This window comes from Oxyura jamaicensis, chromosome 4 (assembly GCF_011077185.1).
Source record: "Oxyura jamaicensis isolate SHBP4307 breed ruddy duck chromosome 4, BPBGC_Ojam_1.0, whole genome shotgun sequence".
NCBI classification, from domain to species: domain Eukaryota; kingdom Metazoa; phylum Chordata; class Aves; order Anseriformes; family Anatidae; genus Oxyura; species Oxyura jamaicensis.
Genome location: NC_048896.1, coordinates 50,567,291 through 50,594,080, shown reverse-complemented (window position 1 = coordinate 50,594,080; position 26,790 = coordinate 50,567,291). Strand labels below are relative to the sequence as shown.

The 26,790-nt window shown below is 37.0% G+C and overlaps 2 protein-coding genes across 3 annotated transcripts in view; both read left to right on the top strand.

Annotated features, from left to right (window-relative positions):
* GUCY1A1 (guanylate cyclase 1 soluble subunit alpha 1) overlaps positions 1-15,689 on the top strand; it is a 34,282-nt gene extending 18,593 nt beyond the window's left edge. For both annotated transcript variants that reach the window (XM_035323426.1, XM_035323427.1), the window contains exons 2-9: positions 1,720-2,129; positions 4,806-4,867; positions 6,092-6,150; positions 7,200-7,909; positions 9,108-9,593; positions 10,106-10,249; positions 12,295-12,449; positions 14,608-15,689. In XM_035323426.1, coding sequence (XP_035179317.1) covers positions 1,881-2,129; positions 4,806-4,867; positions 6,092-6,150; positions 7,200-7,909; positions 9,108-9,593; positions 10,106-10,249; positions 12,295-12,449; positions 14,608-14,809 — 2,067 coding nt within the window. In that variant the 5' untranslated portion in view covers positions 1,720-1,880 and the 3' untranslated portion in view covers positions 14,810-15,689. The remainder of the gene's footprint in view (positions 1-1,719; positions 2,130-4,805; positions 4,868-6,091; positions 6,151-7,199; positions 7,910-9,107; positions 9,594-10,105; positions 10,250-12,294; positions 12,450-14,607) is intronic.
* Positions 15,690-23,066: 7,377 nt separating this feature from the next.
* The window catches only part of GUCY1B1 (guanylate cyclase 1 soluble subunit beta 1), a 41,583-nt gene continuing 37,859 nt past the window's right edge, over positions 23,067-26,790 (top strand). The window contains exons 1-2 of the mRNA XM_035323428.1: positions 23,067-23,119; positions 23,384-23,457. Coding sequence (XP_035179319.1) covers positions 23,117-23,119; positions 23,384-23,457 — 77 coding nt within the window. The 5' untranslated portion in view covers positions 23,067-23,116. The remainder of the gene's footprint in view (positions 23,120-23,383; positions 23,458-26,790) is intronic.

Genomic DNA, 26,790 nt, shown 5'->3' with positions numbered 1-26,790 from the left:
AGTCCCACATTCTTCACAGACAGAACTTTTTTTTTTTTTTTTTTTAATAGCAACGCATAAATGAAGTATGGAATTAACTGGGAGATGTTTTAATGTTTGATTACACTTGAACATATTTCAACAAAAAAATATATTTAAGAAATTGTTTTCTTCCAAAATTTTAGTACACTTGATTTAAAAAAGTTTTAGAAGTGTTGTTTTGTAAATTCAAGATTTATCTTGACATTTAAGGCCCAAATTCAGAAAAGCATGCAAGTATGTATGTAAGATCCATCACAGCCGTAAATCTATCTTTGACAATGCTTCACATATATTCTTACATTACTATTTTTCTTAACAGTTTTAGTACATGGATTCAGTACACAGTCCAATTAAGTACAAAAAAGGTTAATTTTTTTCTGCTTTCCTTTTTTACTAAAGCAATATGAGGTTATATAATGGCTCCTGAATAAAAATATTTACCTATATATGTAAATGCTTATAAAGAAAACTAATATATATTAATGCATACAGAGAGTATGCTTTTTTTTTTCTTTTTTTTTTTTCTCTCCCAGCAGGAAGTCCAGCCGAAGTGGCTACTGCCTGTTTCTCCTCCTCTTATCCGTGCCACTTGTGCTGGCTCTGCAGCATACCCCTGCTGTGCCATTCATACAGCTGTTTCAAAAGAAGCAGTTGATAACCTGTATCAGAGAATTAGTTATTTTTAAACCCCGGTGCAATTGCTATGTGACCCTAAAAGCCCTTTGGGTGTCTCAGAGGGAGGAAAAAGCAATGTGGTGCACAGGCTGATTAAAGCCACAGTGCCTCTGAGAGAAAACGTTATTGTACTACATCTCTAGAGAGAGAAATGTAACACTTCAGCTGCTTCAAGAGTTGCTGGAAGGTCTCAAGGATTACCTTGTTAGAGTATTACATGAAGATGAGGGGATCTGATTCAATGAGATACAGTCAATAGAAAATGTAGCCCTTAAGGGAAGAGCCTTTTCAGGTTAAGTCTTACTGAAATATATGTAACAAAAAGGGAACAATTACTAAAATGAAATGTTCAACTCTGTTCTTAATGTGTTGTTTGAAAGACATCACCTGTAAAAGCATAAAATCCCTTGGTGTTTTCCAAGCAACTACATAAGTTATGTGGTCAAGTTCCCATGATGTCAGCTGTCACCAGTCAGTGGCTTTTACAAGAGGCATTAACCCATGGTCTTGGATGGTCTGCAGTTGCAGCAGTGAAAGTGTCAACTTTATTCACACAGTTCTCTGTTAGAAAAAGGATACCTTGAGCATGAATTAAATTGAGATTTAAGTGTCCATTACAAATCAGTTTCATTGTATCATATCAGGTAGTTTTAATAGCTGCTTGTAAAGAACTAAGAAGGTTTTCTCATTAAAATTCAGCTCTTTACTCTTTCAGGAGCCTCATCCATCACTATGACCAAAGATGTATCAGATAAAACATTTCCTCTGCCTTAATCACCAGAGCCCCAGTTCAGCCAAGCACTTAACCACGCACACCACTTGGAGCATTACCTGAAGCATTCACATTAGTAGGGATTACATGCTTAAAATGTCACATGAGCAATGTTTAAATGCTCTCCTGAGCAAGGCCCTAAAAAAGCCATTATTTTAATATACATATGGTAAAAATGGAACATCATGGGAATTTAAAGGAGAAAATGAAATAATGTTTTGTTGTGTGCTTTTATTTTTCTTGTTTTGTAGGGATGTGATGATTGTTCCCGTGATGATTTTTAGCTACCAATAATCTTCCACAGTGGTTGCCTCATCTAATATTCTAGCATCTTCTCTTGTTAGTAAACAAAAGATAACTATTGAACACAAAGCCAAGTACTCTTAGTCTCCAGAGAGAGACTTTGTACAGTATGTTCTGTACAAAACTGAAAGACTTGAAGATCACAGGGGAATGTCCTTTCTCCTTACTGACTCAAACTCACATTACTGATGAACGTGAGAAGGACTGCACAGAAAACAGCTCTAGAGCAGTTCTGCCGATCTGCAAAGAAGTCCATGAAAAAGATGCTCAAGGAGACCTTCCACAGAGGAAAACGAGCAGAAGTAGAGTGTACCTGCACACATTAACTGAAAGCATCTGCAAACTAATCTTTCCTGAGGTAAACAGATAACGTGTATTAATAGTAGCATTTCATTATACATATTAAAAATGCATTTGATGTAAGCCTTTTGAAAGCTGTTTTGACTTCAGTTTGTATTCTTATTTAGCTCAGCATAGCTTAAACCTTCATTTCATCCTTTTCCATTCCTTTTGTATACAATTTTGCCATAATGAGTTTTGTTCACTCTTACAGCATCTCTTCCATTGTATTTCCATGTATTTTTAGTCTTGCATTTGCAACCTTCCACTGATCATTTCTCCTTAAAAAAATGCATTTCCATAGCATTCTATTTTACTTAGCGATACAGTTGGAGAAACTTTGCCATGTCACCTAATTACATGAATTATATGAATTATAGGAATTACATGGTTACCTCATCCATTCACCTAATTGAATCCATACTAAGTGCATTATTCATTATCACAAAAAAAATCACAGTTTTCATCTGCTATGATACTGACCTCTGCTATATTATTTTAAAAAATATTACTGTCTGTGTTTTGTGCAAAGGAAAATCCTAAAGCATGTATTCAAGCAAATAATTCAAACATAGCAAACGGAACTTGTCTTAAGTGAGCTGTACCAAATGCTAACTGATTTAAATGTGTGAAGACTATAGAGCTTGACACCTAGTTCCAGTGTCCCCACAGCAGAAACCATGTCTTAATCCCTGCCCTGGAGAGACTGAACAGAATAGCTGTGCAACTGGGAAATGCAATGATCATATTGAAACACTGAACTAATTAATATCTATTAGTTAAAATGAAGAAAATCCTGCAGCAGTTCCACAGAGGGATTCTTGCATCTCTTCTCAACTCTACTGAAAATAGGCACAATACATTCACAGCAGTTTGCTTGAGTGAAGATGAATACCAAGGCTTATTTCTGTATCAAGAATTACAACTTTAAAGTGTAGCTGCGTAACATTCCATACTTGGGCTTGCCTCAAAATCGGAGGAAGGCATGAATGAACTGACTGATATATATTGGGACTATAGAGTGAATGGCCTTCTCTGGATGCTCATTAATTACAATCCAGTTAGGGACACTCAGTGTACCTTAATAAATGTGCTGGAGTTTTTTGAATCTATTTGCACATCTATTTTTGCAACTTATCCATCTCTTACTCTTTTGCTAAAACTCTACATTATCCATTTTTTATAGATGACTTTTTATTTCTGCTGCACTTACATAGAAGAAATTCATCCCTTTAAACTGATCTTTACTTTAAATGCGTAAAGGAAAGGACTTCCAAGGCAAAAATGAGCTGACGAAGTACCCTTCGAATAGTGTCATGATTGCTGTTTTAAGTCAGATTGGCTGTAGTCTTCTATTTCATCTAATTTTATTTTTAGTATATAGTTGTTGATGGGATTTTTAATGAAATATTTTTTTTTTTTCTTTAAAGAGTGGTATATGTGTATGCACCTGCCTATTATATAAATATGATAGGCTAGTTCCTCAGCTATGACAAAAGGCTGGCAAAGTTCAATTTAGATTTTTGCTTAGAAACAGTCTCAGAAGATACTGCCACTCTTTCATGGGATATTTTATTCTGGAGTGAAAACTTTCCTTTTAAAAAACAAAGAAACAAACAAACAAAGTAAAAGATACAGTGGAAAAACTAATATCCCTAGGGAATGAAAACCAAAGAAAAACCAGACCAAATCAAGCATAACATACGAATTCTAACATGGCAGTTCAGTACTATTCTGTGACCCTGTCTCTGTTGAAGTTTGGGTTTCAAATGACTGGAGACTACATACAGAAGACAGCTCTTCCAGTCACAAAGCAGTTGTAATACACATTTGGGAAGTATTGTATCTGCTCCAATTAGAAACTACGGAAAGGATATGGAAGGAGAGGATTGATGGAAAATGAGATAAATCTTCATGGTACTCTAAAGGTTCTTCATTATGAAATTTTTTTACAAAGGTTATCTACAGCGAATAGATTTTCATCTGGAGGATACTTGGGTTTGCAGAACACCCAGCCAAAATCCTTCTTTTTCTACAAATATATATCATATATCATCTTGAAATATTATAGTCTTGAAAACAGAAAAGGAGGTAATCTGAAACACAGGATGTTATATTGATCTTTAATGTCTGCTTTTGAAACTGTTACCTTTAGCAATTTCAACGTTGACACTTTTGAAAATTGCCCTGAAAAAAAAAATCTACTATACCAAGAAAAGTTAGTAGTTAGAAGAACCACTTTTTAATATATTTTTTCTGGGAATATAATGCAGAATGTGGTAGTGTTTTTTTGTTTGTTTTGTTTTTAATTTTATATTTACCAAAGTAGTTCTGAATTGAGGGGTAATTCTCTTTTGGGCGTGGTGGGTTATGATAGAAAGTTGGGTTAGTTATTTCTCAGTAGCACTGTCTTTATTATCCTCTGATAACTTGGAGGTAAAGTACATCACTATTTTAAATCCCTAACTACAGGTACACATCAGTGAAGGGGGCTTAATTACAGTGGTACTGGAGCTGAGGACATCAGCATAAACTAAACCTCAAACACAGAATTAGCATGTTCTTTCTAATGATACCACCTTGAAAAAAGATGTTGGTCCCAAGGACAGCAAAGTAATTCTCCTTATGAACATGTTATTCTGATTAAATTTTCAGCAATGATATTTTAATCAATGTAGATTTTTTTCTTCCCCAGTTTGAAAGGCTAAATCTTGCACTTCAAAGAACACTAGCAAAACACAGAATAAAAGAAACCAGGTATGTATGTGTAATGGGTTTGCAATTGCATTGTGCACCAAAAATGTTTTGCTGAGAGTTCTTAATAACTAGGGTGATGACTTGGAGTCAGGAATTCTGGAATCTGTGTTCTATTACCTTGTTAAATTGGTGTGTGACAATTCATGCAATGTATGTTGGCTTGATTGGCAAAATAAGCCATTTGTGCAGGGAAAATTCCTTAAAATAAGCAGGTGTTTTGGAGGAACTTGGAGACTACTCAGACATAGATGGAAAGGTGAATATGGTTGCCTTATTTCACAACAATCGCATGGCCTTCTAATAGTAAATAAAACACTGATATTTCTATGACCGTGGGGAAAGAATTTTAAATGCAAATGATTAGTATTACACAAAAAAATGTTGGCTTTTGATACAGTGAATGATCATAGTCTAGATAGCTGAGCAGATGTGTATTGCAAATGCAAACTGAAATGAATACTTTAATTACGTATTGTTTCATGCAGTATTAGCTTGAAAAAAAAAATAGTACTCTATTCTGAATGGTGTATTAAGGCATACCTAAAGCAAATCTAAACATCTGTATTGCTGCTTTTGCATATATATTTATTTAAAATATTTCAATTAAGGAAATTCAGAAAATATCAATGGCTGTTCATATAGAAGTTCATCTAAGCTACATCTTCTCATCATTTTGCATCTGACATTCAGGGTGATATTTTTAGACGTCACAGAACTCAGAGAGCTGCCATTCTGTATCACAGAAATCTGGATTACTACCTATGAATAAGTAATTTTAAAGTAATGAATTATTCTATAAAAACAGAAATACCTTCTCACATCTTTTTTATTTAATGGAATGTAAAATGCTTGAATGTATATTCCAGTTATATTATACATGAATATGAAATATAGTTACAACTTCAAGTTACAAAATATAAACCAAACTAAAAATAGGGTTGTTGCAATGTAAGAGATTTTAATCAATGACAGCTTACAGCATTTGGCTTCAATCCATAATCTGAGCTCAGACCACTAAAACTTTAATTTATCTCAAATGCACAGGATAATCTAAGATCCCACCAAACCCCTATTTTGAATGAAAGAAAAACTGCCTATTTGATCAGTAAAACTTGGTCTTTACCGAGTAAAGACAGGCTAGATATAACTTCTGTTGCATATTATTTTTACCATGTTTATATTGATTTTTCAGGGGTTTTATTTATATTTTTATGATCTTTACAGAAAAACTGGGGATAGAGAAGATTTTGAAAAAATAATCAGTGATCATGCTGATGCAGCAGGTAATGTAAGCTTGTTTAATAATACAGCTATATTGCACATACATAGATTATATAAAGCTGATATAACTATAAAGTAATGCATATATATATAAAATAGTCTTGTTACTAAGAAATAATTTCCTCGTCATGATGGCTTGAGTGATGCTGACATCACAGATACTAAACTGCATCTGTGCAACTAACAGCTCAAAGAGTCAAGATTTGAGTTAAAGAGTTTCTCAAGTCTGAGATGCCATAGACTCATACACTGCTAAGATAACAGCATATAGGTAGTTGTAATACATGACAGTGTTATATTGAAAAAATGTTTGATCCTTTACGTCTTCTGGAGAATTCTAGTCTGTGGGAAGAGAACTACTTTAATTTGCAATAGGATAACTCTCTGGCTACATCTATAGGAGTAAATTAACATTTCCAGAAACTGAAACTTGGTCTTCTGTACACTTAAGCTGTTAAGCTGGTCTTGGCACACAGTTGGCCTGTGACAAATAACAGTTTTCCAAATGATTCCCAGTAAAAGTTGGGGAGATGGGACATGCTCAACAATCAGTTTGCATGCAGCTATCCCATTAAAATTAATTTGCTACAAAGATGTGAGCTGTTCTGTGCCAGTTGGTCTCAGTGCCCTAGGGTCATTTAATTTATTGGATCAAGCATAGTACTTATATCTGCATGTGTGCACAGAGACAATTTTGTTTTGAGTCTTATTTTGTTTTATAAAATTATTTTATTTCTTTATATCAAGCTAAGGGAACTGGGTTAAGTCCTGTGCCAAAATGTGCATTCACTCTGTCTACACCCCCTACCACACAGCACTGAGTCTTGGATCATTCCAAACCACAGCCTATTGTCTCTATGTTTTCCAGGTACCAGGTAGTACAACTTTTATTGGTCACAAGAGGACACCTCAAAGAGAAAGTCCTCAGTTGTCTGTGATGGGTCAAGGAAGGAAATTGCTAATTTGATTTGATCTAGGATGAAAAAAGTGGAGATTAGCCTGAGATTCAGCATGATGAGCGCAGTTCTGACTAAAATCTGATTCCATGCAGGTGTGCCTGTTGAGTCTCTACAGGAATCTCTTGGTGAAGAGCTATTCAAAATATGCTATGAAGAGGATGAACACATACTAGGGGTTATTGGAGGAACCCTTAAGGACTTCTTGAACAGTTTCACTACTCTGCTGAAGCAAAGTGGCCACAACCAAGAAGCAGGAAAAAAGGACAGACTTGAAGAAGCCTCCATATTATGCCTGGAGAAAGATCAGGACTTCTTAAATGTGTATTACTTCTTTCCCAAGAAAGTCACGAGTCTTCTTTTATCTGGCATTATTAAAGCAGCAGCTCATATTTTGTATGAAACTGAGGTGGAAGTCATGCTCATGCCTCCTTGTTTCCATAATGACTGCACTGAGTTTGTTAATCAGCCTTATTTGCTTTACTCTATACAAGTCAAAAGTGCAAAACCTTCTTTATCACCATGTAAACCACAGTCTTCACTTGTGATTCCTGCCTCTGTGTTCTGTAAGATTTTTCCATTTCATTTTATGTTTGACAAGGACATGTCTGTTCTACAAGTTGGAAATGGGATAAGAAGACTTTTGACCAGGAGAGAATTTCAAGCTAAGCCTAATTTTGAAGAGTATTTTGAAATTCTTACCCCTAAAATAAGCTGCACTTTTAGTGGAATAATGACAATGCTAAATATGCAGTTTACTGTACGAGTGAGAAGATGGGATAATACTGATATGAAATCATCCATGGTAAGAGACTTTTTAAAACTATGGCTTCAGTGAGGAATTTGTTTTCTTCTTTTGGGAGATGCAAGACAGTTAAAATAGCCACCAAACAAAATGATGTTGTATTTTTCATTGTCTACCTTTCAACATCTAATACAAATAAATAATAATGATCTATGGTGAGGGCATTGTAATGTAATTCAGATTCTGAAAACAATATTCAGTCAAAATTCTCTGTTAGATTTTTTTTTACATGAGTAAAATCTGACTGTTAACATGATTTTATTAAAAAATGAGTAATTTGAAATCTGGAGATAAACTCAGTGAATTGAGATAGTGGCATGTCATGCTGCTGAGAATAAGAGCATCACCAATACAGAGACAGTGGCAGGGGAAGCTTAACCTAAGTGCAACTGAGTCACCTAGAAACAACAGTTCTAGGATTTGGGGAAAGGAATAGACATTTCCTGTGCCCTGTGCTCATTGAGCCTTTGCTTTCTTCAGGATTTTGTATCTTTGATATTCAGGTATCTGAACTGATGCGATCACTACCATGAAATATCCTTTTTTTTTTTTTTTTTTTTAAAAAAAGGTGATTCAAAGCAATGTTAAGGAGAGCTCTACAGCACCTTGCACATTACGTAACTGAATATGGAAGAGACATAAAAACGGCACTTCACACAAAACACTGTGCCTTTTCAGGTCATTAAAGTGGGATATTTCTGGCTTTATTTCTTTTTAATTTTAAATTGCAGTGAGTACTGAACATCCTCTAATAAAACTGAAACAGTTGTTCTCACTTTATCTTACAGAGAAAGAAGTGCATGAACCAAACATGGTTTTGCTAACCAGTTGTTAGCGGAAATTAATTGACCACTGTAATCAATAACATCTTAACCAGTAGATAAAAATGCACAAAATTCGACTTTTGATTTTCTTTTCTCCCTAAGATAAAATTGATACTTACTAATACCCAAACACAATTAGGGGTTTGTCCTTAAGCTGTGGTTTAACTTTTGCACCTGAAGGCTCAAGTAAAATAAGCTGAACTTATGATTTAACTTTATGATTTTGTATTCTGTGTTTTCTCTTTAGCAACTGAATGAAAATGTGCGGACTATGGGCCACTCTGATTTGCCTGTAGTTCAGCAAAATGTATGTCTTGTTTCTAAGCACTTACCATGCAAGTTGTGCATGAATCTTGTTTCTTTAACTGTTTCAGGTAATGGATCTTAAAGGCCAAATGATCTACATTATTGAATCCAGTGCCATCCTATTCTTGGGATCCCCATGTGTGGATAGGCTAGAAGATTTTACAGGACGTGGTTTATACCTCTCAGATATTCCTATTCACAATGCGCTGAGAGATGTTGTTCTGATTGGAGAACAAGCCAGAGCTCAGGATGGACTGAAAAAGAGGTTAGGAAAGCTAAAAGCAACCCTTGAGCAGGCCCATCAAGCACTTGAAGAGGAAAAGAAGAAGACCGTAGATCTTCTGTTTTCTATTTTTCCCGGAGAGGTTGCTCAGCAGCTATGGCAGGGACAAGTTGTGCAAGCCAAGAAATTTAATAATGTCACAATGCTTTTCTCTGACATTGTTGGATTCACTGCCATCTGTTCTCAGTGCTCACCTATGCAGGTTATCACCATGCTTAATGAGCTTTATACTCGCTTTGATTACCAATGTGGAGAGCTAGATGTCTATAAGGTACACAATTTATTGTTCTTCTGTGGTGTTCTGTGGCAGGAAAGGAAATTATGAGTAAATGGGAGAGAGGATAATAGAAGTCCAAAAAATATTTTGTCCTACACCTTCATTTTATGAAAGATTTAAGATCAATCATGAAACAATGAAAAGTATATCAACAGCATCAGTCATGCATGCAGCCAAGTGAGAAACCCACCAAAACCTAAGAGGTCATTTAAAAAATTAATTTCAGCTACAGTGCTGTGAATCTGGGGTAAATAGCTGTTTAATGTAGCTACAGGTGCCTGACAACAGGTGAGTTAGGAAAGGTATTCTAGCACTGTGACTAGCAATAAATACAAGTTGTATATTTTTTTCCTTTTGAATGACACTGCAGGATTTGCCCAGGACCATTTAGCAGGACAAATAAATCTCAGTCAAACAGTTACGTAAAATTCCTGCTGAAACCACAGACTATTCTTTTATATGTCAAGCAGCAGTATAACACTAAGGAACAAATATACCTGTTTCAGGTTGAGACTATTGGAGATGCCTACTGTGTTGCTGGAGGTTTACACAAAGAAAGTGAAACCCATGCTGTTCAAATAGCATTGATGGCCCTGAAGATGATGGAGCTGTCAGATGAGGTGGTGTCTCCCCATGGAGAGCCTATCAAGGTCATATATTTTATTGTATTTTATATGGTAAAAATGGAAATTTTGGTTGTCTAGTTGGTTTCAGGGTTTTTGTGTCAAGGAAATTTCACATTAATGCAAGTTGTGGGATCAAGAGTGTATGGCTGGAGAAACTGTTTTAGTTCTATGAATGAGAGTTTTGTGGAGCGTTAAAGATGAAACAGAAATCTGAAAATTAACTCCGAAAGCTTAAATGCAGTGAAATCAATAGGTGCACATTGATACGCTGCTGCTTTTGTCTTGGTAGCAATGCATTTGTAAGTGGCATGAAATACTCTGTTATCATTTTCTAATTAGGAGACTAATCCCTCAGAATTAGAACCAATGAGAACATAAAAGTCCTTTGAGGCAACAGGTATAAACATCAATAATCAAATACATGTTCTACATGCAGCAATCCACATATCTTTAATGGATTCTATTGCTGTTCGTATTTTACAGTCAGATACTGAACCAATACCATAAGAATGGCAAGACAACTGCCTGATTCAGTGGTAATTACATTTATGGCCTCCTTTCAATGAGGACATAAGCATGTACTGAACTTTCCACATAGGTTCACCTCTCACTGGAAAAAAAAAAAAAAAGAGAGAGAGAAAGATCGGTGCACATGACAAATGATGTGGGCCTTCCGTTAAGTTCAAATGTCCTGGAATGTGGTCTATTATTTTTAATACTGGTGTCTCAATTCATTATGTCTTTCATTTGCTCATTTTTAACATTTGTCTGTTCATTTATTCCTTTAGACAACTTCAAACTTCTTTGATTATAGATTAAGGAATGTTTTTGTATTCCAAAAGCAAGAAAGTGATTATTATGAGGATAACATGTTCCACATTTATCATACATTTATATAACAGCAGTTAAAAATACCATTATTTTTGTATTTCACAATATCAAATTAAACTAGGGTTAAAAATATAGAAAATAGAAACATCTTGTCAATATTATAACACGTTTATAATTTCCACACAATTGACACTTCTATGGTTTTGAATGAGCAATGTTATTATATTCAAAATAATTTTAAAATAGAAAAAAAATGTATAAACAACTTCGAGAAGCTTCTTAGAAGAAAACAGAATCTTTCTATTTCTAATGAAAGCATGCATCTATTTTAATGAAATGCTTCATGACTGTTTTGCAAAGCAACAAGTATGCCATGGTATACTGTCATTTTCTATATGAATTGTCAAAGAAAAGGCGTGACTGCAAACTGCTTATTTTAAATCAGACTTCTGTGTCAATGTACGTATATAAGCCATCTTTGCTGTGTGGGTGGATTTTGCTTTTATTACCAGCTTTTTTGCTTTCTCACTCAAAACCAGAAATTGTAACTTCTTCATAAATGATATGGTATTCTGTGGGTATATAAAGAATAGCACACATAGTAGATATGCAAGTTTCCCAATATCAGCCATTGTTGTGTCAGAGTGCTACGCTGAAGAAAACATGTCTACATATGTATAATGAGCATAAAATACACTAAAAAAAACCATAGAAATCAGTACCTGCTAAGCAAAACTCAAAAATTGTAAAGAAGAGGTATCCAAATGTTTCAACTGCTGTATAATTTAATTAATTAGACAAATTACGTGCTCTGAGATTGGAATTTACTCTAAGTGATACATTGTAAATACAATTCAACTGAAATATACAGCATATACATATTTTCTTCACTGTTCCCTAAGTCTTATCTTCTGACCATAACAGAAAAGTGAGTGAGTGTGATTCAGTAACTGTCACCAGTCTAACACTGTGCCGTGCAGTTCCTCCCAGGAAAATATTCAAGTGTCTTAGCGTCTCCTGATGATGTTTATACATCGAGGCAAACTTGGGCTAGCACAGGCAGTAATGAACAGAATACAGACATTTTAACAGGGCTTTACCAACTGAATTTGTATTACCAGCTCATAATCTATTTATTTATTTATTTATTTATTTATTTTAAAGGAAAAATGTATAAAACTGACTTTAACCATTTCGTTAATTTTATTTAATGCTGTTTTCTATCTTTTTATTTGAAGATGCGTATTGGCCTTCATTCTGGATCTGTCTTTGCTGGAGTTGTGGGGGTTAAAATGCCTCGTTATTGTCTCTTTGGAAATAATGTAACTCTTGCCAACAAGTTTGAATCTTGCAGTGTACCTAGAAAAATAAATGTCAGCCCAACAACTTACAGGTACAGTGCCTTACAATGTAAAACGTCCACCTGAAGTAGTTAATGTGAAATTTATTCATTATCTTGCTGATCTTTTTTTCCCTCTGAAGTGCTGCTGTTTATTTTCTTTTTCTTTCCTCTTTTTATCTGACTACTCATGATCGCACCATGGTTATTTTTATTCAGAATGCAACCAGCAGCAAGAAAAAGGGTGAAACAGAACAGCTGATACTTCTTTTTCAGATGTTATGTTTAAAATAAATGGAGGATCAGGGCCAATTTTGCTTCTTGCCCTGAAGCTGAAGAAAAATCTCTTGAATTTTTATTCTCTCAAATAGTTGTCTCCTCTTTGAGCTATGTATCTTTCAGTGTAAACTGGATGCCAAGTTTATGCAGGTGCCCTTGAAAATAACCACTTAACTGAACAATTGTTAAGCATCACATTATGCATCTCCATTCTCTTTTGATTATGGAAGTTGAATGAATAGATTGCAATGAATCAACAAGCCAGTGTTTAGTTTATACGTGTCTTGATCCCAGCTAAGTTTGAACCTTAGTATGGAATCTAGTCTGTACTATTTATTATCCATTCAAATCAGACATTTTTAGGGTATTTGTTGTCATGCTCTCCCATGGAAAATAGAGCATCTTTCCTTTGTACCCTTCATACTCCTAACCTAATACTCTCTTTCTATTATCTGTTTAATTGTATTTTAAAATTACCTTGCAAATATGTTAGTGGCCAAGTAATAGTGTTTTATATGTTTGAACAGACTGTAATTCAGTCCAGGTCTGAATTTTATGTCACTTAAAATGATATAGATTATTGTTTCTTCCAGAGTGGCCAAAAATTATAAAAAGCGAACTACAGAGAGTGAATTTAGTAATGGGAAGTAATATTGCTGGATGGGTAAAATAACCAGAAATATGGATATAAAATCTTTTTTTCCTTTTAAGGAAGCTCTACTGCCTCCACTGCAGCCTGGACAGTCAGCTATTCCTACTCAGCTTGTACCCACTGCTGCATATCTGATCTTGTGGCAAGGTCCTGTGGCCAGTGTTAAGAGAATTTGGCATGTTATCCTCAGACATCCCCTGCAGCACATGCTATGTGACTTATAGGGTGCCAAACTATATATTATCTTGTATAGGTAATTTTGATACATGTGTTAGAGGTATTAGAGTACACAGCAAGTAACCTGCTTTTGGATCACATACTCTAAAGAGCTATTGTGTATGTTAGAAGAACAGTGATGGCCAAAAGTGATTTCTTCCACGTGCATATGGCATAACATTTTGAATCATGCTGGCTATAGTCTTCTCTTAAATCATTAGACAGTTTTTCCACACAGTATTTGTTTATATTCTGAGGCATACTCTGCATGGCTGTGCATTCATTTCAAGAGAATATCTGAAATGAGTACACTGTTGAAAAAAGATAATTAATTGCTTGGATGCCGAGAAAACAGACAATTTAGTTAAAGGATAAACTATTGTTATTATTCTCATGGTATGTTTTTTTTTTTTCCCTCCCTGCATGAATGATGTGCTAACATACTTTGTGTTCAGTGTTTTTACTTTCTGATTTGTACAAGAATTATAAACACATATTCATAACATTATGGCACCTTGCACAGCTCCTATATGTAAAAGTATTTTACATATACAGGAACATTAGGAACCAGTTTACATTATTTATCTCTAAACAGTAGTGATCTGTATTTCAGATATAAAAGACCACTAGGTTTAGTGGACCTACGTGTGAAAAAGCAAAATTAGTAGAAGTAATAAGATCTGAATAGTTCAGTTAATAAGCTTTTCAGTATTTCATTAGTTGTAACACTAATTATGCTACCAGTCTCATGCTAAGCTGAGCTAGCTCTCAGTACTAGAACATTTTTGCAAATATTTACAACAAATATATCACCTACATTCAAAGCACTGACAGGCCAAAAAAAAAAAAAAAGGCAACATTCCTGTTTGCACTGGTGCATGAATTAATGGGTTATCAAAATTACCAAACAGTTTTTAAAATATTTTCAGTAAATAACGTATAAATATAAAATTAAATTCTGCCCTGCTTTATAAAGTATACCCAAAGAATTATTGAATGTCTATGCACATAGTAACAATTAGTGACTGATTCATTTTTAACCAAGATGACTCATTTTTGTTATAGGTTGTTAAAGGAATATCCAGGTTTTGTGTTCACACCTCGCTCGAGAGAAGAACTTCCTTCAAATTTTCCCAGTGATATCCCTGGAATTTGCTATTTTCTGGATGCTTATATTCAAGGAACAAGCTCACTAACTTGGTTCCAAAAGAGAGATTCGGGAGATGGCAATGCCAATTTTTTGGGTGAGGAAACAGGAATAGACTAAATGGTCTACTACATTCACAAGTGTATAGAATAAATTTATAAATATTCTGTTTTTTTGTGTTTATTTTTTTTGTATAAATTTAAAATTTTTAAAAAATGTATGAAACATGAAAGCACTTTAGATTGTTAACACCTGAAAGCCAGTATTAAAATTTCAGGAAGTATGTCACTGAGTACTTTTTACTTTTCCTTTGGATAGGGAACATAATCACTAAAATAATATCGCAACTTTACTGTTTAAAATGCTACTAAAAATACATTTTCCTTGTGGTGATTTGTAAGTGCTACATAACAACCCTCTCAGTTCTATCAGTGCTGAGAATTCTAGATGTATTGTATATGCAGTGTGTCAGGAAACATAATCTGCAAGTGATGCAGCCACGTGCTGTGTTGTGAGTTGGTGGTTACCAATGACTATTAAAAATATATTTTCTTAGTGATTCCATAAGAAAAATATCCATAAAAATGCTGTCACTGCTATCACATACTCCTTCCAGTGCATCCTTTAGGCCCCATCCTTGTAGCTGCTGACCATCTTCTAACATTTGCTGGAGTCGATGTGTTGAGTGTGCTCAGCATTTTCTGAATCAGGCTGTTAATTGTAGCTAATACACATATAAATAGCAGAGTTTGCTGCTTACTGTTTCCTGAACTTTATTTTGTGTATAAAATGAACATAGATTAAAACACTGTATAATCACATGCTAAAGTCTCTGTAATCATCAAACAGTATTTTAGTCCTTTGGGGTTTTCAAAATACTTTATAAAAATATCAACTTGCTATTATGTATTAGAGCAATAAATGTTTTCCTTTTGTTGTAATTTAAATTTGAAAAGTTTTAAAAGGAGAGTAATAAAATGTGCTCTGGAGTGTTTACTTACAAAGGAAATTTCCCATCAGACTGTATAACATGGAACAGAAACTCACTGTTTTAAAGCCATGATTCTTGTTCAAGGAGAGCAGTATGGGTATGACATGTTACCCAGAACACCTATGCTACGCTCACTTTATAGTTGTCAGGGGGATCTACAGATGAATGGAAATGCTTTAAAACATGCGAACACATATATTAGTATTTCTACGGTAAAAGCTTTTCTATAGCTGATGGTGGAACATGAGTGAAGAACTCACACGGGTCTGCCTCTGGAACTGGCAGAATAGTTAGTTACTGAGTCCTGAGTTTGGGATTCTGGCTTTGTAACTATCAGATTCATCTGTGCAGAAATTTCTCTGTTTAGTACAGGTTGGTCCCACCTGCAGGCTGGAGAACTGCATTGTTTACACACACAAAAGTATTTTCAGTAGTACCAAATACTATTTGTTATTACTCTAACCTCTGAAACTCTTGGGTTTTGGCATATCAAACCACAAAAGTCTTTCTCCAAGATACTTGCTGCTGAATTGAGATTTTACTCTCTGAATATTTACAGGGCATGATTTTACTAGACGAAGGTGCCATTCTGATATTTTTCTGAATTTTACTGCTTCATTCTGAAGCTATTGTTCTTATCCTACTCCTTTGCAGTAGAAACTTGTACAGAACAGGTACCATCAGAACTTTGAGAAAAGTCATTATAAGAGACTAGCTTTATGAACATTTAAAAAATGTATTTTAATTCATGTTTCCTGTGAGCATCATTTGAACAAAATTTGAAACATGGAATCCTGCTATTCCTTGAGATGTCCTATATCCATCCAAGATGTTTAGAAACTCTGACTCAAAAAGGAATCTGAAAAGCTATATGTACATGACACACCCATACACACATATACATATCCAGTTTGTAATATTTTTAACAGCAGTGTTTCAGGAAAACAAGAACTCTGCAAATCTTGGTGACTGATCTTTGCAGTATTATTTTCTTAGGAAAATTCTATTCTATTATCATAAATACCCCAAGACTAGTAGCAGTCCCCAAAGGATGCTACTAGATATAAAAATGTGGGAGAATTATACTACTGACTCATGATATTGACCCAGTAGTAACTGGTCAGTAAGAATCTATTCATCTATGTAATTTATTGAAGATTAAAAAACACATAGACTTTGAAACAAAAAGGATTTCTTTCTCTGTATCTACAGAATGGGAGGGGGATGTAGTTATATAGGATGTTCATCCTGGCAGTTCCTGACCCCTTCCTATGTGTCTCTCTGTAAAATAAAATGTGCCCTAGGCCAAAGTTTTTACTACAGATCAAATTCACCCTGCAATGTTATTTTTTATAACTCTCTCTTTTTTAACACACAGTAGGCTACATTATCAGCTAAGATAAAATTGCTGTAGAACTCCTTTTTATTTCACTGACTTTTTTTTTGCTGACGAAATCAAAACATACTTTTGTCTACTTCAGCCCTAATTCAGAGATGTATCCTGATAAGATGCTAAAGCATACACATAAAGCTATATGCTTTCATGTCAGTGAGATAAACAGGATTTATGCACGTATTTAAGAAAATTATCTGGGAAGGTACTTTAATATGTACTTGTGACCATACCTCCTCTGAAAACAACAACAACAAAAACACAAGTCTACATTTATTTTTAAGTGTAACTGTTAAGAATTTAGGTCTCACTGAAGCTGTTCTCCTGTTTTTTGAATGAATATATTTGTATATGTGTTTTTTTTGGAATGAATGTTTTTAATAATGGACAATTTTTTTCAGCTAATCTTTTCACTTAAATTAAAGCCAATGGAAATAAAAGAATCAGAAAATTGATAAGCAAATTGTTGAGATAATTAAAAGGAAGGCAATTTAATTGATACAATGCTGGGAGATTTTGCAAGGAAATCAAACAGCTGTTTCTAAGCTGATGTCTTGTATACTATTATTTTGTCTGAAACTGTGAAGTCTTCAGAGACTATACAATGCTTTTGATATAAAAATGTGCATTTTAGTATTATGTACAGAAACAGTTCTGATGTGATTTTTTATTTTACTAGTACACAGCTGTGGGACTGATTCTTTTTCACATTTACACCGTGCAATGTAAGATAGGTTTTGCTACACTGTAGTTCCTTAGGCAAAAAGTTGTAAATAGTCCTTGGAATAAATAAGTAATATTTCCTCTGAATCTAACAGTGATATAGCTAAAGTAAAAAATAGAACAACAACAACAAAAATAGAAATCCACTACTTTTATTTCATTCAGGGAAGACCTGATCTGATTTCAGGGAAATGTTGGAATTTTTTTTCTCATTGCTGGTGTCAGAGGAAGTGCAATTAGTGTAGAGTGGTGTTTTCTTTCTCTGTGAACTACTGTACAAAAACAAACCAAATGAACTCACAGAAACTGGCAAAACATTGCAGTGCACAGATAACTGAGCCCCAGGCCAAATCTACTTCCTGTGAACTCATGTAAAGGAAAAATTCAGACCTCCCCAAACCCATTTTACTTCTCCCATCACTTTCTTTTGCATTCTCTGCAGAAACAGAGTATTTCCAGCTGTAAGCTGAAAGCCATCAGAATTAAGGGAAATTTCTCTTGAATCTTGGCAAAGGGACCTTCTTTCAAACCCCACCCATCCTACAACCCAGCAGCTACTCTAACTGCTACCATTTTTTTGTATGTCTGGTCATTGTTCTGAAAAAGCAGTGGAAGGGCAGTTTTTGTTTCCTGGAATAGCAATAATTTTTGTGGCTATTTGCCATACAGCATACAACGGACTATGTTGCTTTCAAAGGCATGCTTTAGTTCATCCGAATTCAGTTCAGCATGAACCAAAATGAATTTCTCTGAAATGAAAGCTAGGACTTTCTTTTCTACTTCTGAAGTCTGCAAGATATGTGCTACAACAGACTTTAGAGGCCTTTTAAACCAAGTCTGGTGGTACGGCTGCTCACAACAACTGCATAGGAAGGAAATGAATCAGATATAAACCTTTTTTTTTTTTTTTTCCTTAAACTATTTTCCTAGTCCAATTTGCATGAGTTCACTTTTCTGTAAAGGGAGAGAGTAAAACCCATAGTCCTACATTACTCAGCAGCACTCTGATACTGAAGCACCAATAAAAGGCAGGAGAAAATCAGCGGTTCTGAAACCTCTGCTTCATCCAGATGCGATAGTTTAAAGATACATTTTCTCCTGAGCACAAACAGCAGGATCTGAATGTTAAATATGCAGCTAGGCTGGAATATAACCTGGAGATCCAGTCAAAAAAAATAATAAACTGGAAGAATCTAAAACCAAGTAAACAACCTTATAAAGTTGCATGTCTTGAGCTTCAGTGGATTTTTGATGCTGACAGTAAAGTCAAGCCAGCTGTTTCCTAATCTAAATGGAAATGAGGACATGCATTTAGTAATGTCCCAAGTATGCGCAAAGGGGCAGATCAAATAATAGATAGTTCCACTCTTCTATACTTTTTACCCCAAACAAAACCTGCAAAGAAATATCAAGGACCGTAACTTCCCAGGAACTTCGGACTACAAGTCTATGAAAATCAGCAGGAGTCTTTCCACTGATTGTAGGAGGTGTTTGGAAAGAATCGTTTAGATATGATTACTTCGTTCTGCATTGCTAACATGATATTCCTGTTACAGGAGGATGCAACAGAGCCTGCAAAGATTCTCATATATACATAGATTATTGTATTGACTTACTGAGGATCGTTTCATTTATAGCTTGTAAATACCAGAATTAGAAAACAAACAAAATGGTATATTGCTACATTAAAAATAACTAGTCTTGCTGAAGGGTTCTTAAAAAAACACATGCCTGTTTCTGCACCTTAAAAGCGTATTATGACTATCCCAAATTTCAAGTCTCAGACCATTTGAAATAGAAAAATAAAAAATACCTGTAATTCAGTTTGATGTTAGTAAAATAGCTTCACTAAATGAAACCCAACAATACCATATAAAGCACCATTTTTATTAGGGTTTATAGTAACAATATAAACTTTAAGAGCAAAGTCCAAAGTAAAAAAATGTAACTTATTAAAATGCTTTGTTTTATAGTGGTTGTGTATTAACACAAACCACATTGAACTGAGTGTAAAAGTTCTTGGCCAGCTAGTAGTTATCCCAAAATTAGTCTCAGCAATTGTCCTTTCATACAGCATAAAAGGATCTTATGTTACATTTTGCTTTCGCAGACCTCAACAATTCCCAGATGAAGTTAGCATCTCACATCAGGAAAAACCACATGTATCAACACTTAAAAAGTACAGCAGTTGTTTTTCTCCTGTAATCCAAGACTGCAGCTCTTTTGGCTTTCTCATGGCCAATGCAGGAAACTCCTGAGAAGTATGCAAGGGTTCAAGGGGACACAATGGGGAGAAGTTGCCTTGTGGGATTTCAGTTATAGAAAACTTTCTAGAAGGCTTTTCACACCATTATTCCATCTCACGCACATCCCCGTTGTGGCTAGTTCCACAGCTACTCTCCTGCTCTTGAACACTAAAAAGCAGCTGGACAGCAAGTCATGAACCCAGTGCATGATGGTCCCCAAATTAAAATGAGATCGCATGCTATAGAGAATGAGCTGCAGGCTTTATGGAAGTGCAGCTGATACTGCCTAAATGGTTGTGTGAAATGCGTAACTCTGGTGACCAAATGCCTACTGAGTGACGGAGCTGGGCTTTCAAACACAGCCTGGGGTTAACAGCTTAGAGTCTGACATATATGTAGTGTGTCTTGTTGACTTAAAGCCTCTCTGTCCTTCCACCAAAACCAAATGTTGTCTAAGACCTACCTGATAATCTTGATTCAGCTGGCACCTCGAAGGAAGGTTGGCCCCTCTCAGCAAATCACGTGGTTGAATTCTTTAATTCAACATTGTCCAAACCTTTAAAATGGGAACCCTGTTTTAGAAAAGGAAATTAATCACTGTGTGCTTCAACACTGCCTATGCTGTTGAGTCTACCACTTTTCAGTTTACGTTTAACAAATCTACATCACCTCTGATGCCAGAACACTTGCATATAAAGCTTAATCCCAAGAACAGCTTGCAATACAACCTACAGGCCTGAACCAAACCAAAAGAATTGTATAAAGCAATTTTGAATTTTGCTGATATCAGCACTGTTTAAAAAGTGTTATGCTTGTATGCAAAATTGCCAGGATAATCTACATTCTAAAAACCACATTCAAAAATAATTTGATGTAATTTCTCTAGTACCTTTTTATAAGCATAGGGGCTTACCCCATATAGAGAATAAACAAGTGAATTTATTTGAAAGTTTAAAATAATTAGGATGTTATTACTGATTCTTAATCCACTCTTATCCCTACCTTATCCTATTCCAGTACATATCCATACCCTGCCCAGGATGCGCTGTCAAGACTTCTGAAAAGCAAAGCTTATAAAGAGCTACAACATTAATAGAGCAGGATGTGTTTTCCTATTTTCCCCAAACTTCGTTCCTACCAAACAGGAAAAGTAGCTGGCTTAACTAGAAGTGGCTTTCGCAGTAGATTTGGACTGTGTTAAACTAAGTAGAATTGATTATGCCTGCTTGACACAAATGCAGGGTGTCCCTCAACTGTTCTTGGAATGCCATCTGAAAAGAGGTTTACCAGCTTTCTGATGTCCATCACCCCGTAATTTCTCTCCTCACTTACTAAGTATTTTAACAAATCTTAACACAGATTCAGAAGTTCACCAAGCACTACATGAGATTTTAGAAGATTTTCAATTTTATAATTTATTTACTTACATGGCAGTTCAAACACACACTCCACCTTTATTTTTTCATAATGTATGTCAACAGCTTAATCATTTTTTAAAGTTATTTTATATTAGTTATATTATTATCTTAATAAGGTCTGAACTTTTACAATTTTACTTACATCTAGAATCCACATGGATCCTTAGAGCCAGATCTATGAACATCTGTGGCCCTTCTGGCTTCATGTGGCAGTCTCTGCCCAAGAGTTACTACAGTAATAGCCCATCAAGTATTCATCCTATAGTCCTCCCAGATAATCTTATTATCTCTTGAATATTCTTTAATTCTTTTTAAATAACCAAAAAGAATTATATCTCTCCTTAGGATTTTTTATTTCATATACCAAGTCTTTAGATGGTATAAAGGGCTTTAAACTAAATAAATGTTTTTTTTTTTTTTTTGGATGTTACACAACCTCTTTCGTTCCACATAGATTATCATATATGATGCCTGTGTTATTTCTGAAGTCTCCTTCACATGTTGTCAGCAATTCTCTATTCAAACTCCAACTGTAAGGGTCATAACTTCCTTGGAGATCCCTTTGAAAATCTCTGTTTAGTAGAACAGTGTAACAACACTCTACAGAAATGACTCTTTCACGTTAGCTATAGACAAAAGACTTATCAACACACACAAAAATGTATTGAGAGCACTTACTATGTTTTTAACTTCATTAACCTTTGAAAATTAACACACAGAAACAGAAATATCTGGAATCATTTTGTTCCTGTGGTTCTCCACTCTTCAGGGGGCATTTATCTGGCCAAATGCTAAGCGACTGCATGGGGATATGAAACAACTGAGGAACCATTTCTGTTCCCGCAGAAGCAACCACTGCAAAGGGCATTGACACCAGAGCATATACTGCCCTCCATGTACCTACCTAATCACTGTGATTTTTCTCAGGCGCTTTGACTATCTTCAGAGTGTTAAGTGAGCCCCAGTAACTCCTTTTGGAAAAAAAAGCATTTGGAAAATCCCTTTTGATGTGCATGAAACTCTAGGGCAGTGGTTTGAATGGTTCTCTGCTGGGAAGAGCAACGGGAAAAAAAATAAAATAAAGGATGAGCATACTTCACAGGCATCACGTGAGCAACAACGCGGTTTTTCTCTCACACAACGCACCCCGAACAGAAGGGGGACGTGGAACAAAAACTCCCCTGCCCTCTCCGGGGGTACTCTCTGCATTCTGCCTCCCGTCGCTGAGGCTTTTCGGGGCCCGTCCCTCCATCTCCGTCCCACAGAGGCCGGCCGGGAGCGGAGGAGAAGGAGGAGCCGCCGAGCTCCCGGGCAGCGGGCTGCCTCACGCCACGAGCCCCGCAGCTCCCCGCTGGAGAAGGCGGCCGTGCCTCAACCGCCCTCGCGGCGGCCGTTAACCGTGAGGCAACCGTCAGCAGCGGGCGGCCGTTAGACGCGAGAAGACCGTTAGCCGCGGCCCTCTCGCCCAGCCCCCTCCTCTTCGCTGTATCCCCGTCTCCCCTCCACGGCCCGTAGTCCCGCCTCCGTCCCCGATTGGCGTACAGAGCGCCGGCCGCGCTCGCCATTGGCTGTGTCGGCTGCCGCTCGGGGCGGCGGTGGCCGGGGGAGGTGGTGAGGGCAGCGGGGCTGCTCTTCGGCAGCAGCAGCGGCGGCACCATGGTGAGCTCCGACGAGGACCCGGCCCTGATGGGGCCGGGTCCGCGGCGGGGAGGGGAGAGGCTGGAGCAGCTGGGGAGGGGAGCCAGGCTTCCGCCTTTTATTTTTTGAGGGGTTTTTGGGGGTGGGGGCGGGGGTGGCCGACGGGGGGCGGCTGGCGGTGAGGAGGGGGGTGGCAGCTGGCGGTGAGGAGGGGGGCGGCGGGGAGCTCCCGGGGGCTCCCCAGGCCGCCTCCTGACCGTGCCGCCGCCTCGCCCTGCCCCGCAGTACGGCTTCGTCAATCACGCCCTTGAGCTGCTGGTCATCCGCAACTACGGCCCTGCTGTCTGGGAGGACATCAAGTAAGTGCGTGGGGTGCGTGGATGGGGTGCGTGAGGTGTGTATGTGGGATGTGGGGTGTGTATATGGGATGTGGAGGGTGTGGATGGGGGTGTGGGCGTGTGTCTGGCTCTGGGCCCTCCGTCCCGGGAGCCTGGGCCCGGCAGCACCCGCTGTGCCGCCCGGTGTGGCGCTCCGGTAGCGGCAGGTGAGCGTTAGCCGCCTGCTGCCGGGAGGCGGCTGCCTGCGGCGCCGAGAGCAGTCCGCATCTCGCCGCCTCTCGTCCCGCTCGGGGCCTTTCTCAGCGCCGCGAAGACCCGCCTCGTTGCACCTTTACTGCTCTCCGGGAGCCGCAGCGGAGATGAAAATGATCGCTGCGCTTCTCTCGAATGTGTAAAGTCTGGGATAGAAGTAAAGAGTAGGCGAAACCCCAGAAACCACAGAAACCTTTCCTTGAGCCAGCTGAACCATTTAACACTTTTCTTTGCGTTCGTGGAGGGATTTAAATAGTTTTTTTTTTTCTTTTTTTTTTTTTTGCTAATATTTTGCTAATATATATCTAAAACTAATGTGAGATTTTGATAATATACTACGCTTGAATTAGAAATGTCACTGCATACAGGAACTGTAACTTCATGTACACATAAGAGTGATTTTTGTGTTTCTTCTTGTGAACATGCTTTTTTGTATCCAACCCTTGCATGTCAGGCAATGACTGTCTCCATTTAAAACTTCTGATGAATTGTGGGATTGCAAGAAATATGTGAAATGCGTAGTGCCAACAACATTCTGTTTGCCATAAATATAGTAGTACTGATACATAGCCACAAGTATAAATGTTTTAAAAACACATAAATGCTTGCAGAGTTGTAAGCTTTGTAAGCTATGTAGTTAGATTAGATGGTTTAATATGGTCTCTTGTTATTGTATGTTTTAAGGGAGAAGGAGATTATCCAGCTTGGAGAAAGCAGTCTCCTTTCAACAGGACAACTTCTATGCTACCCTATCCCATTTATTTTGGGCCACTTTTAATAGTATGTCAGCATAGCTATCTTGCTCTAATACAATTTTTGAGTTAAAGGGCTGCCCTTGATTGTGAAATTCTTGTGACCATGTTTTTTTTTTTTCCTTGAATTCATTCATTAAAAATGGGGTAATCTTACCAGAGAATCACAGAAATGTTGGCTTGAAGGGGTGTCTGGAGGTCATCTATTCCAGCCTGTGTTCCAGCCAGGACTGTTACCAGCACTATCTCAGGGCTCAGCTGTGACTTGGTCTAGCTGAGTCTTTAATATCACCAGAGATGGAGAGTCCACAGTTCCGGTTCAGCAGTCACTGCTCCACTGATCCAAGACAGTTAATCTCTAAATTACACATTGCAAATACAGTTCTATGGATTGCATAGATGCTTCAGTGAATACCACAGTTTTGGACTGCAAGTTAAGTAAACTGTGTAAGTTTATTTTTCTTGCACACCTTAACTAAACACAACTATCTCTTTTGAATTGTTATGCCTTGATACTGAGTTTATATGACACGTGTAAGTTAAGAGACTTAGTAAGAAAAAAAAAAACACACCTTAGTGGTACATCAATCATTTTCCATGAAACTTATAATAAGTATAAAATGTACTAAGGAATGTTCACTCTTTCCTGGCATATCATCCTTAACAGCATGCCTTTGAGTCCCCTTTTGTCCAGATCACCTGATCAGCAGAACTTGCACAGGAGAGGAATCCATCAGAGAAGATAAAAAGTCTTCTCCTCTAGTATGGATCATGCTGCAGACTGTCAGGACCCCCAGCCATAATTCTTGATACAGCCTACTTATAAGACTTTTGCACGTACCTGCTAGAGTACCAGAGATAACTAAAGTCCATGATGAGTATTACTCATTTAATGTTTTGGAAAAAAATAATAAAGAGAGAGCAAATGTTTGGCTAAAGGTCAGCTGTGAAAGTTCAGGAAGCTGCTACATCCTGTTTCTGTCTTTCAGCTGGGAAACATTTCTGTCTTGTTGCAGCCCAGCAGCTAGGATCTGCTATTAACTCTCAGAGAAGATGGCTTTCTGGAAGGAAACAATACCATAATACAACCCAAACAGAAGAGTGGAACATGATCTGCAAGAAAGAGCCAGTATATTTGTATATGCAACAGCTGCTGTAGCTCCTTGTGCAAAAGGAGTTTGCAGCTGGATTTTTATTCATCAGGATTTGTCTTAAACTCTAGAACATACTAACTCTTATAAACCAGTGAACAAACCCCCTATAAATCTGGAACAGGTTATAGCGATTGCACTGCTTTAGGGGTCCTCTGCTAGCCATTAAATATCTGCTATTTTAGGTCCTTTCAGTTCCTCTCTTACACTTGCAGAGATGTTGTTAGGTTAGGTATTTGATGCTCTTGTGAAAGTGGTGTTTTCGTTGCCATCACTTGTTGTTAATTGAGTCAAAATGATGATTTCATTGTACTTCAGTCTGTGGAAGGAGAGACCTGGAATACATGTAGAAATGCTCTGATTAGCACTCTACTAGTCCTGCAGTCCTTTCTTAGCAAATAAATTGTTAATTAGAATGATTAACCACATTTTTGCTGAGAAGACACTTCTGATTTGTCCCTTCCCTGCTTGAGAACCTCTGTCAAGCTCCTTATTTTGTCATTATCACATGTAAGAGCTATTTCAGATTGTTCGGCAATTGCATTGTCCATAAAAGATAGTTCTCAAGATTCCTTTGGCATTAGATATCTTTATTTCTCCTGCAGCCAACACAAATGGTAGCTAACATAAAATTGTCAGGCCTGATCGCTTTCACATACATGCAGTTTTGTGCTCATGTCTGATCAAGACCGAATTTGTGCTGCTGGGTAATCCTGCAGTGCATGAATGTGATGGTAAGTAGTGGGCATGGAATTACTGTCTATATGCCTGTCCAAAACAAAATAGAAACACTACCCCCATGAAAAACAAAACAGCAATAACAACAACAACAAACACAAAGGAAAGCAAACCAAACCAAACAAACAGAAACACACAAAAAGGCTTTTTTTTTTTTTTTTTTTTTTTTTGGAGTGGATGTATTTAAACAATTGTGTAGTTACAAATTTTTAAAAGGGACTTCTGCTATAATAAAATGAGCTCCTTTGCAACAGATTCCACATGTAGCTGAGCAGCACAGCCAGTACATGTGAAAATCTGAGCACTGTTCAGCAGCTCTAAAGGTTTAAGTGTGTAAAAAACTGAAGTATTAACAGGGATGTCTTCTTGAAACAGCTCCAGGGTGGTATGTGGGAGCTAGGGCATTGTTGTCAGCTGGGAATAGTAGCTTTTCCTGTGTTTCCCAACAGTATCACTTCACT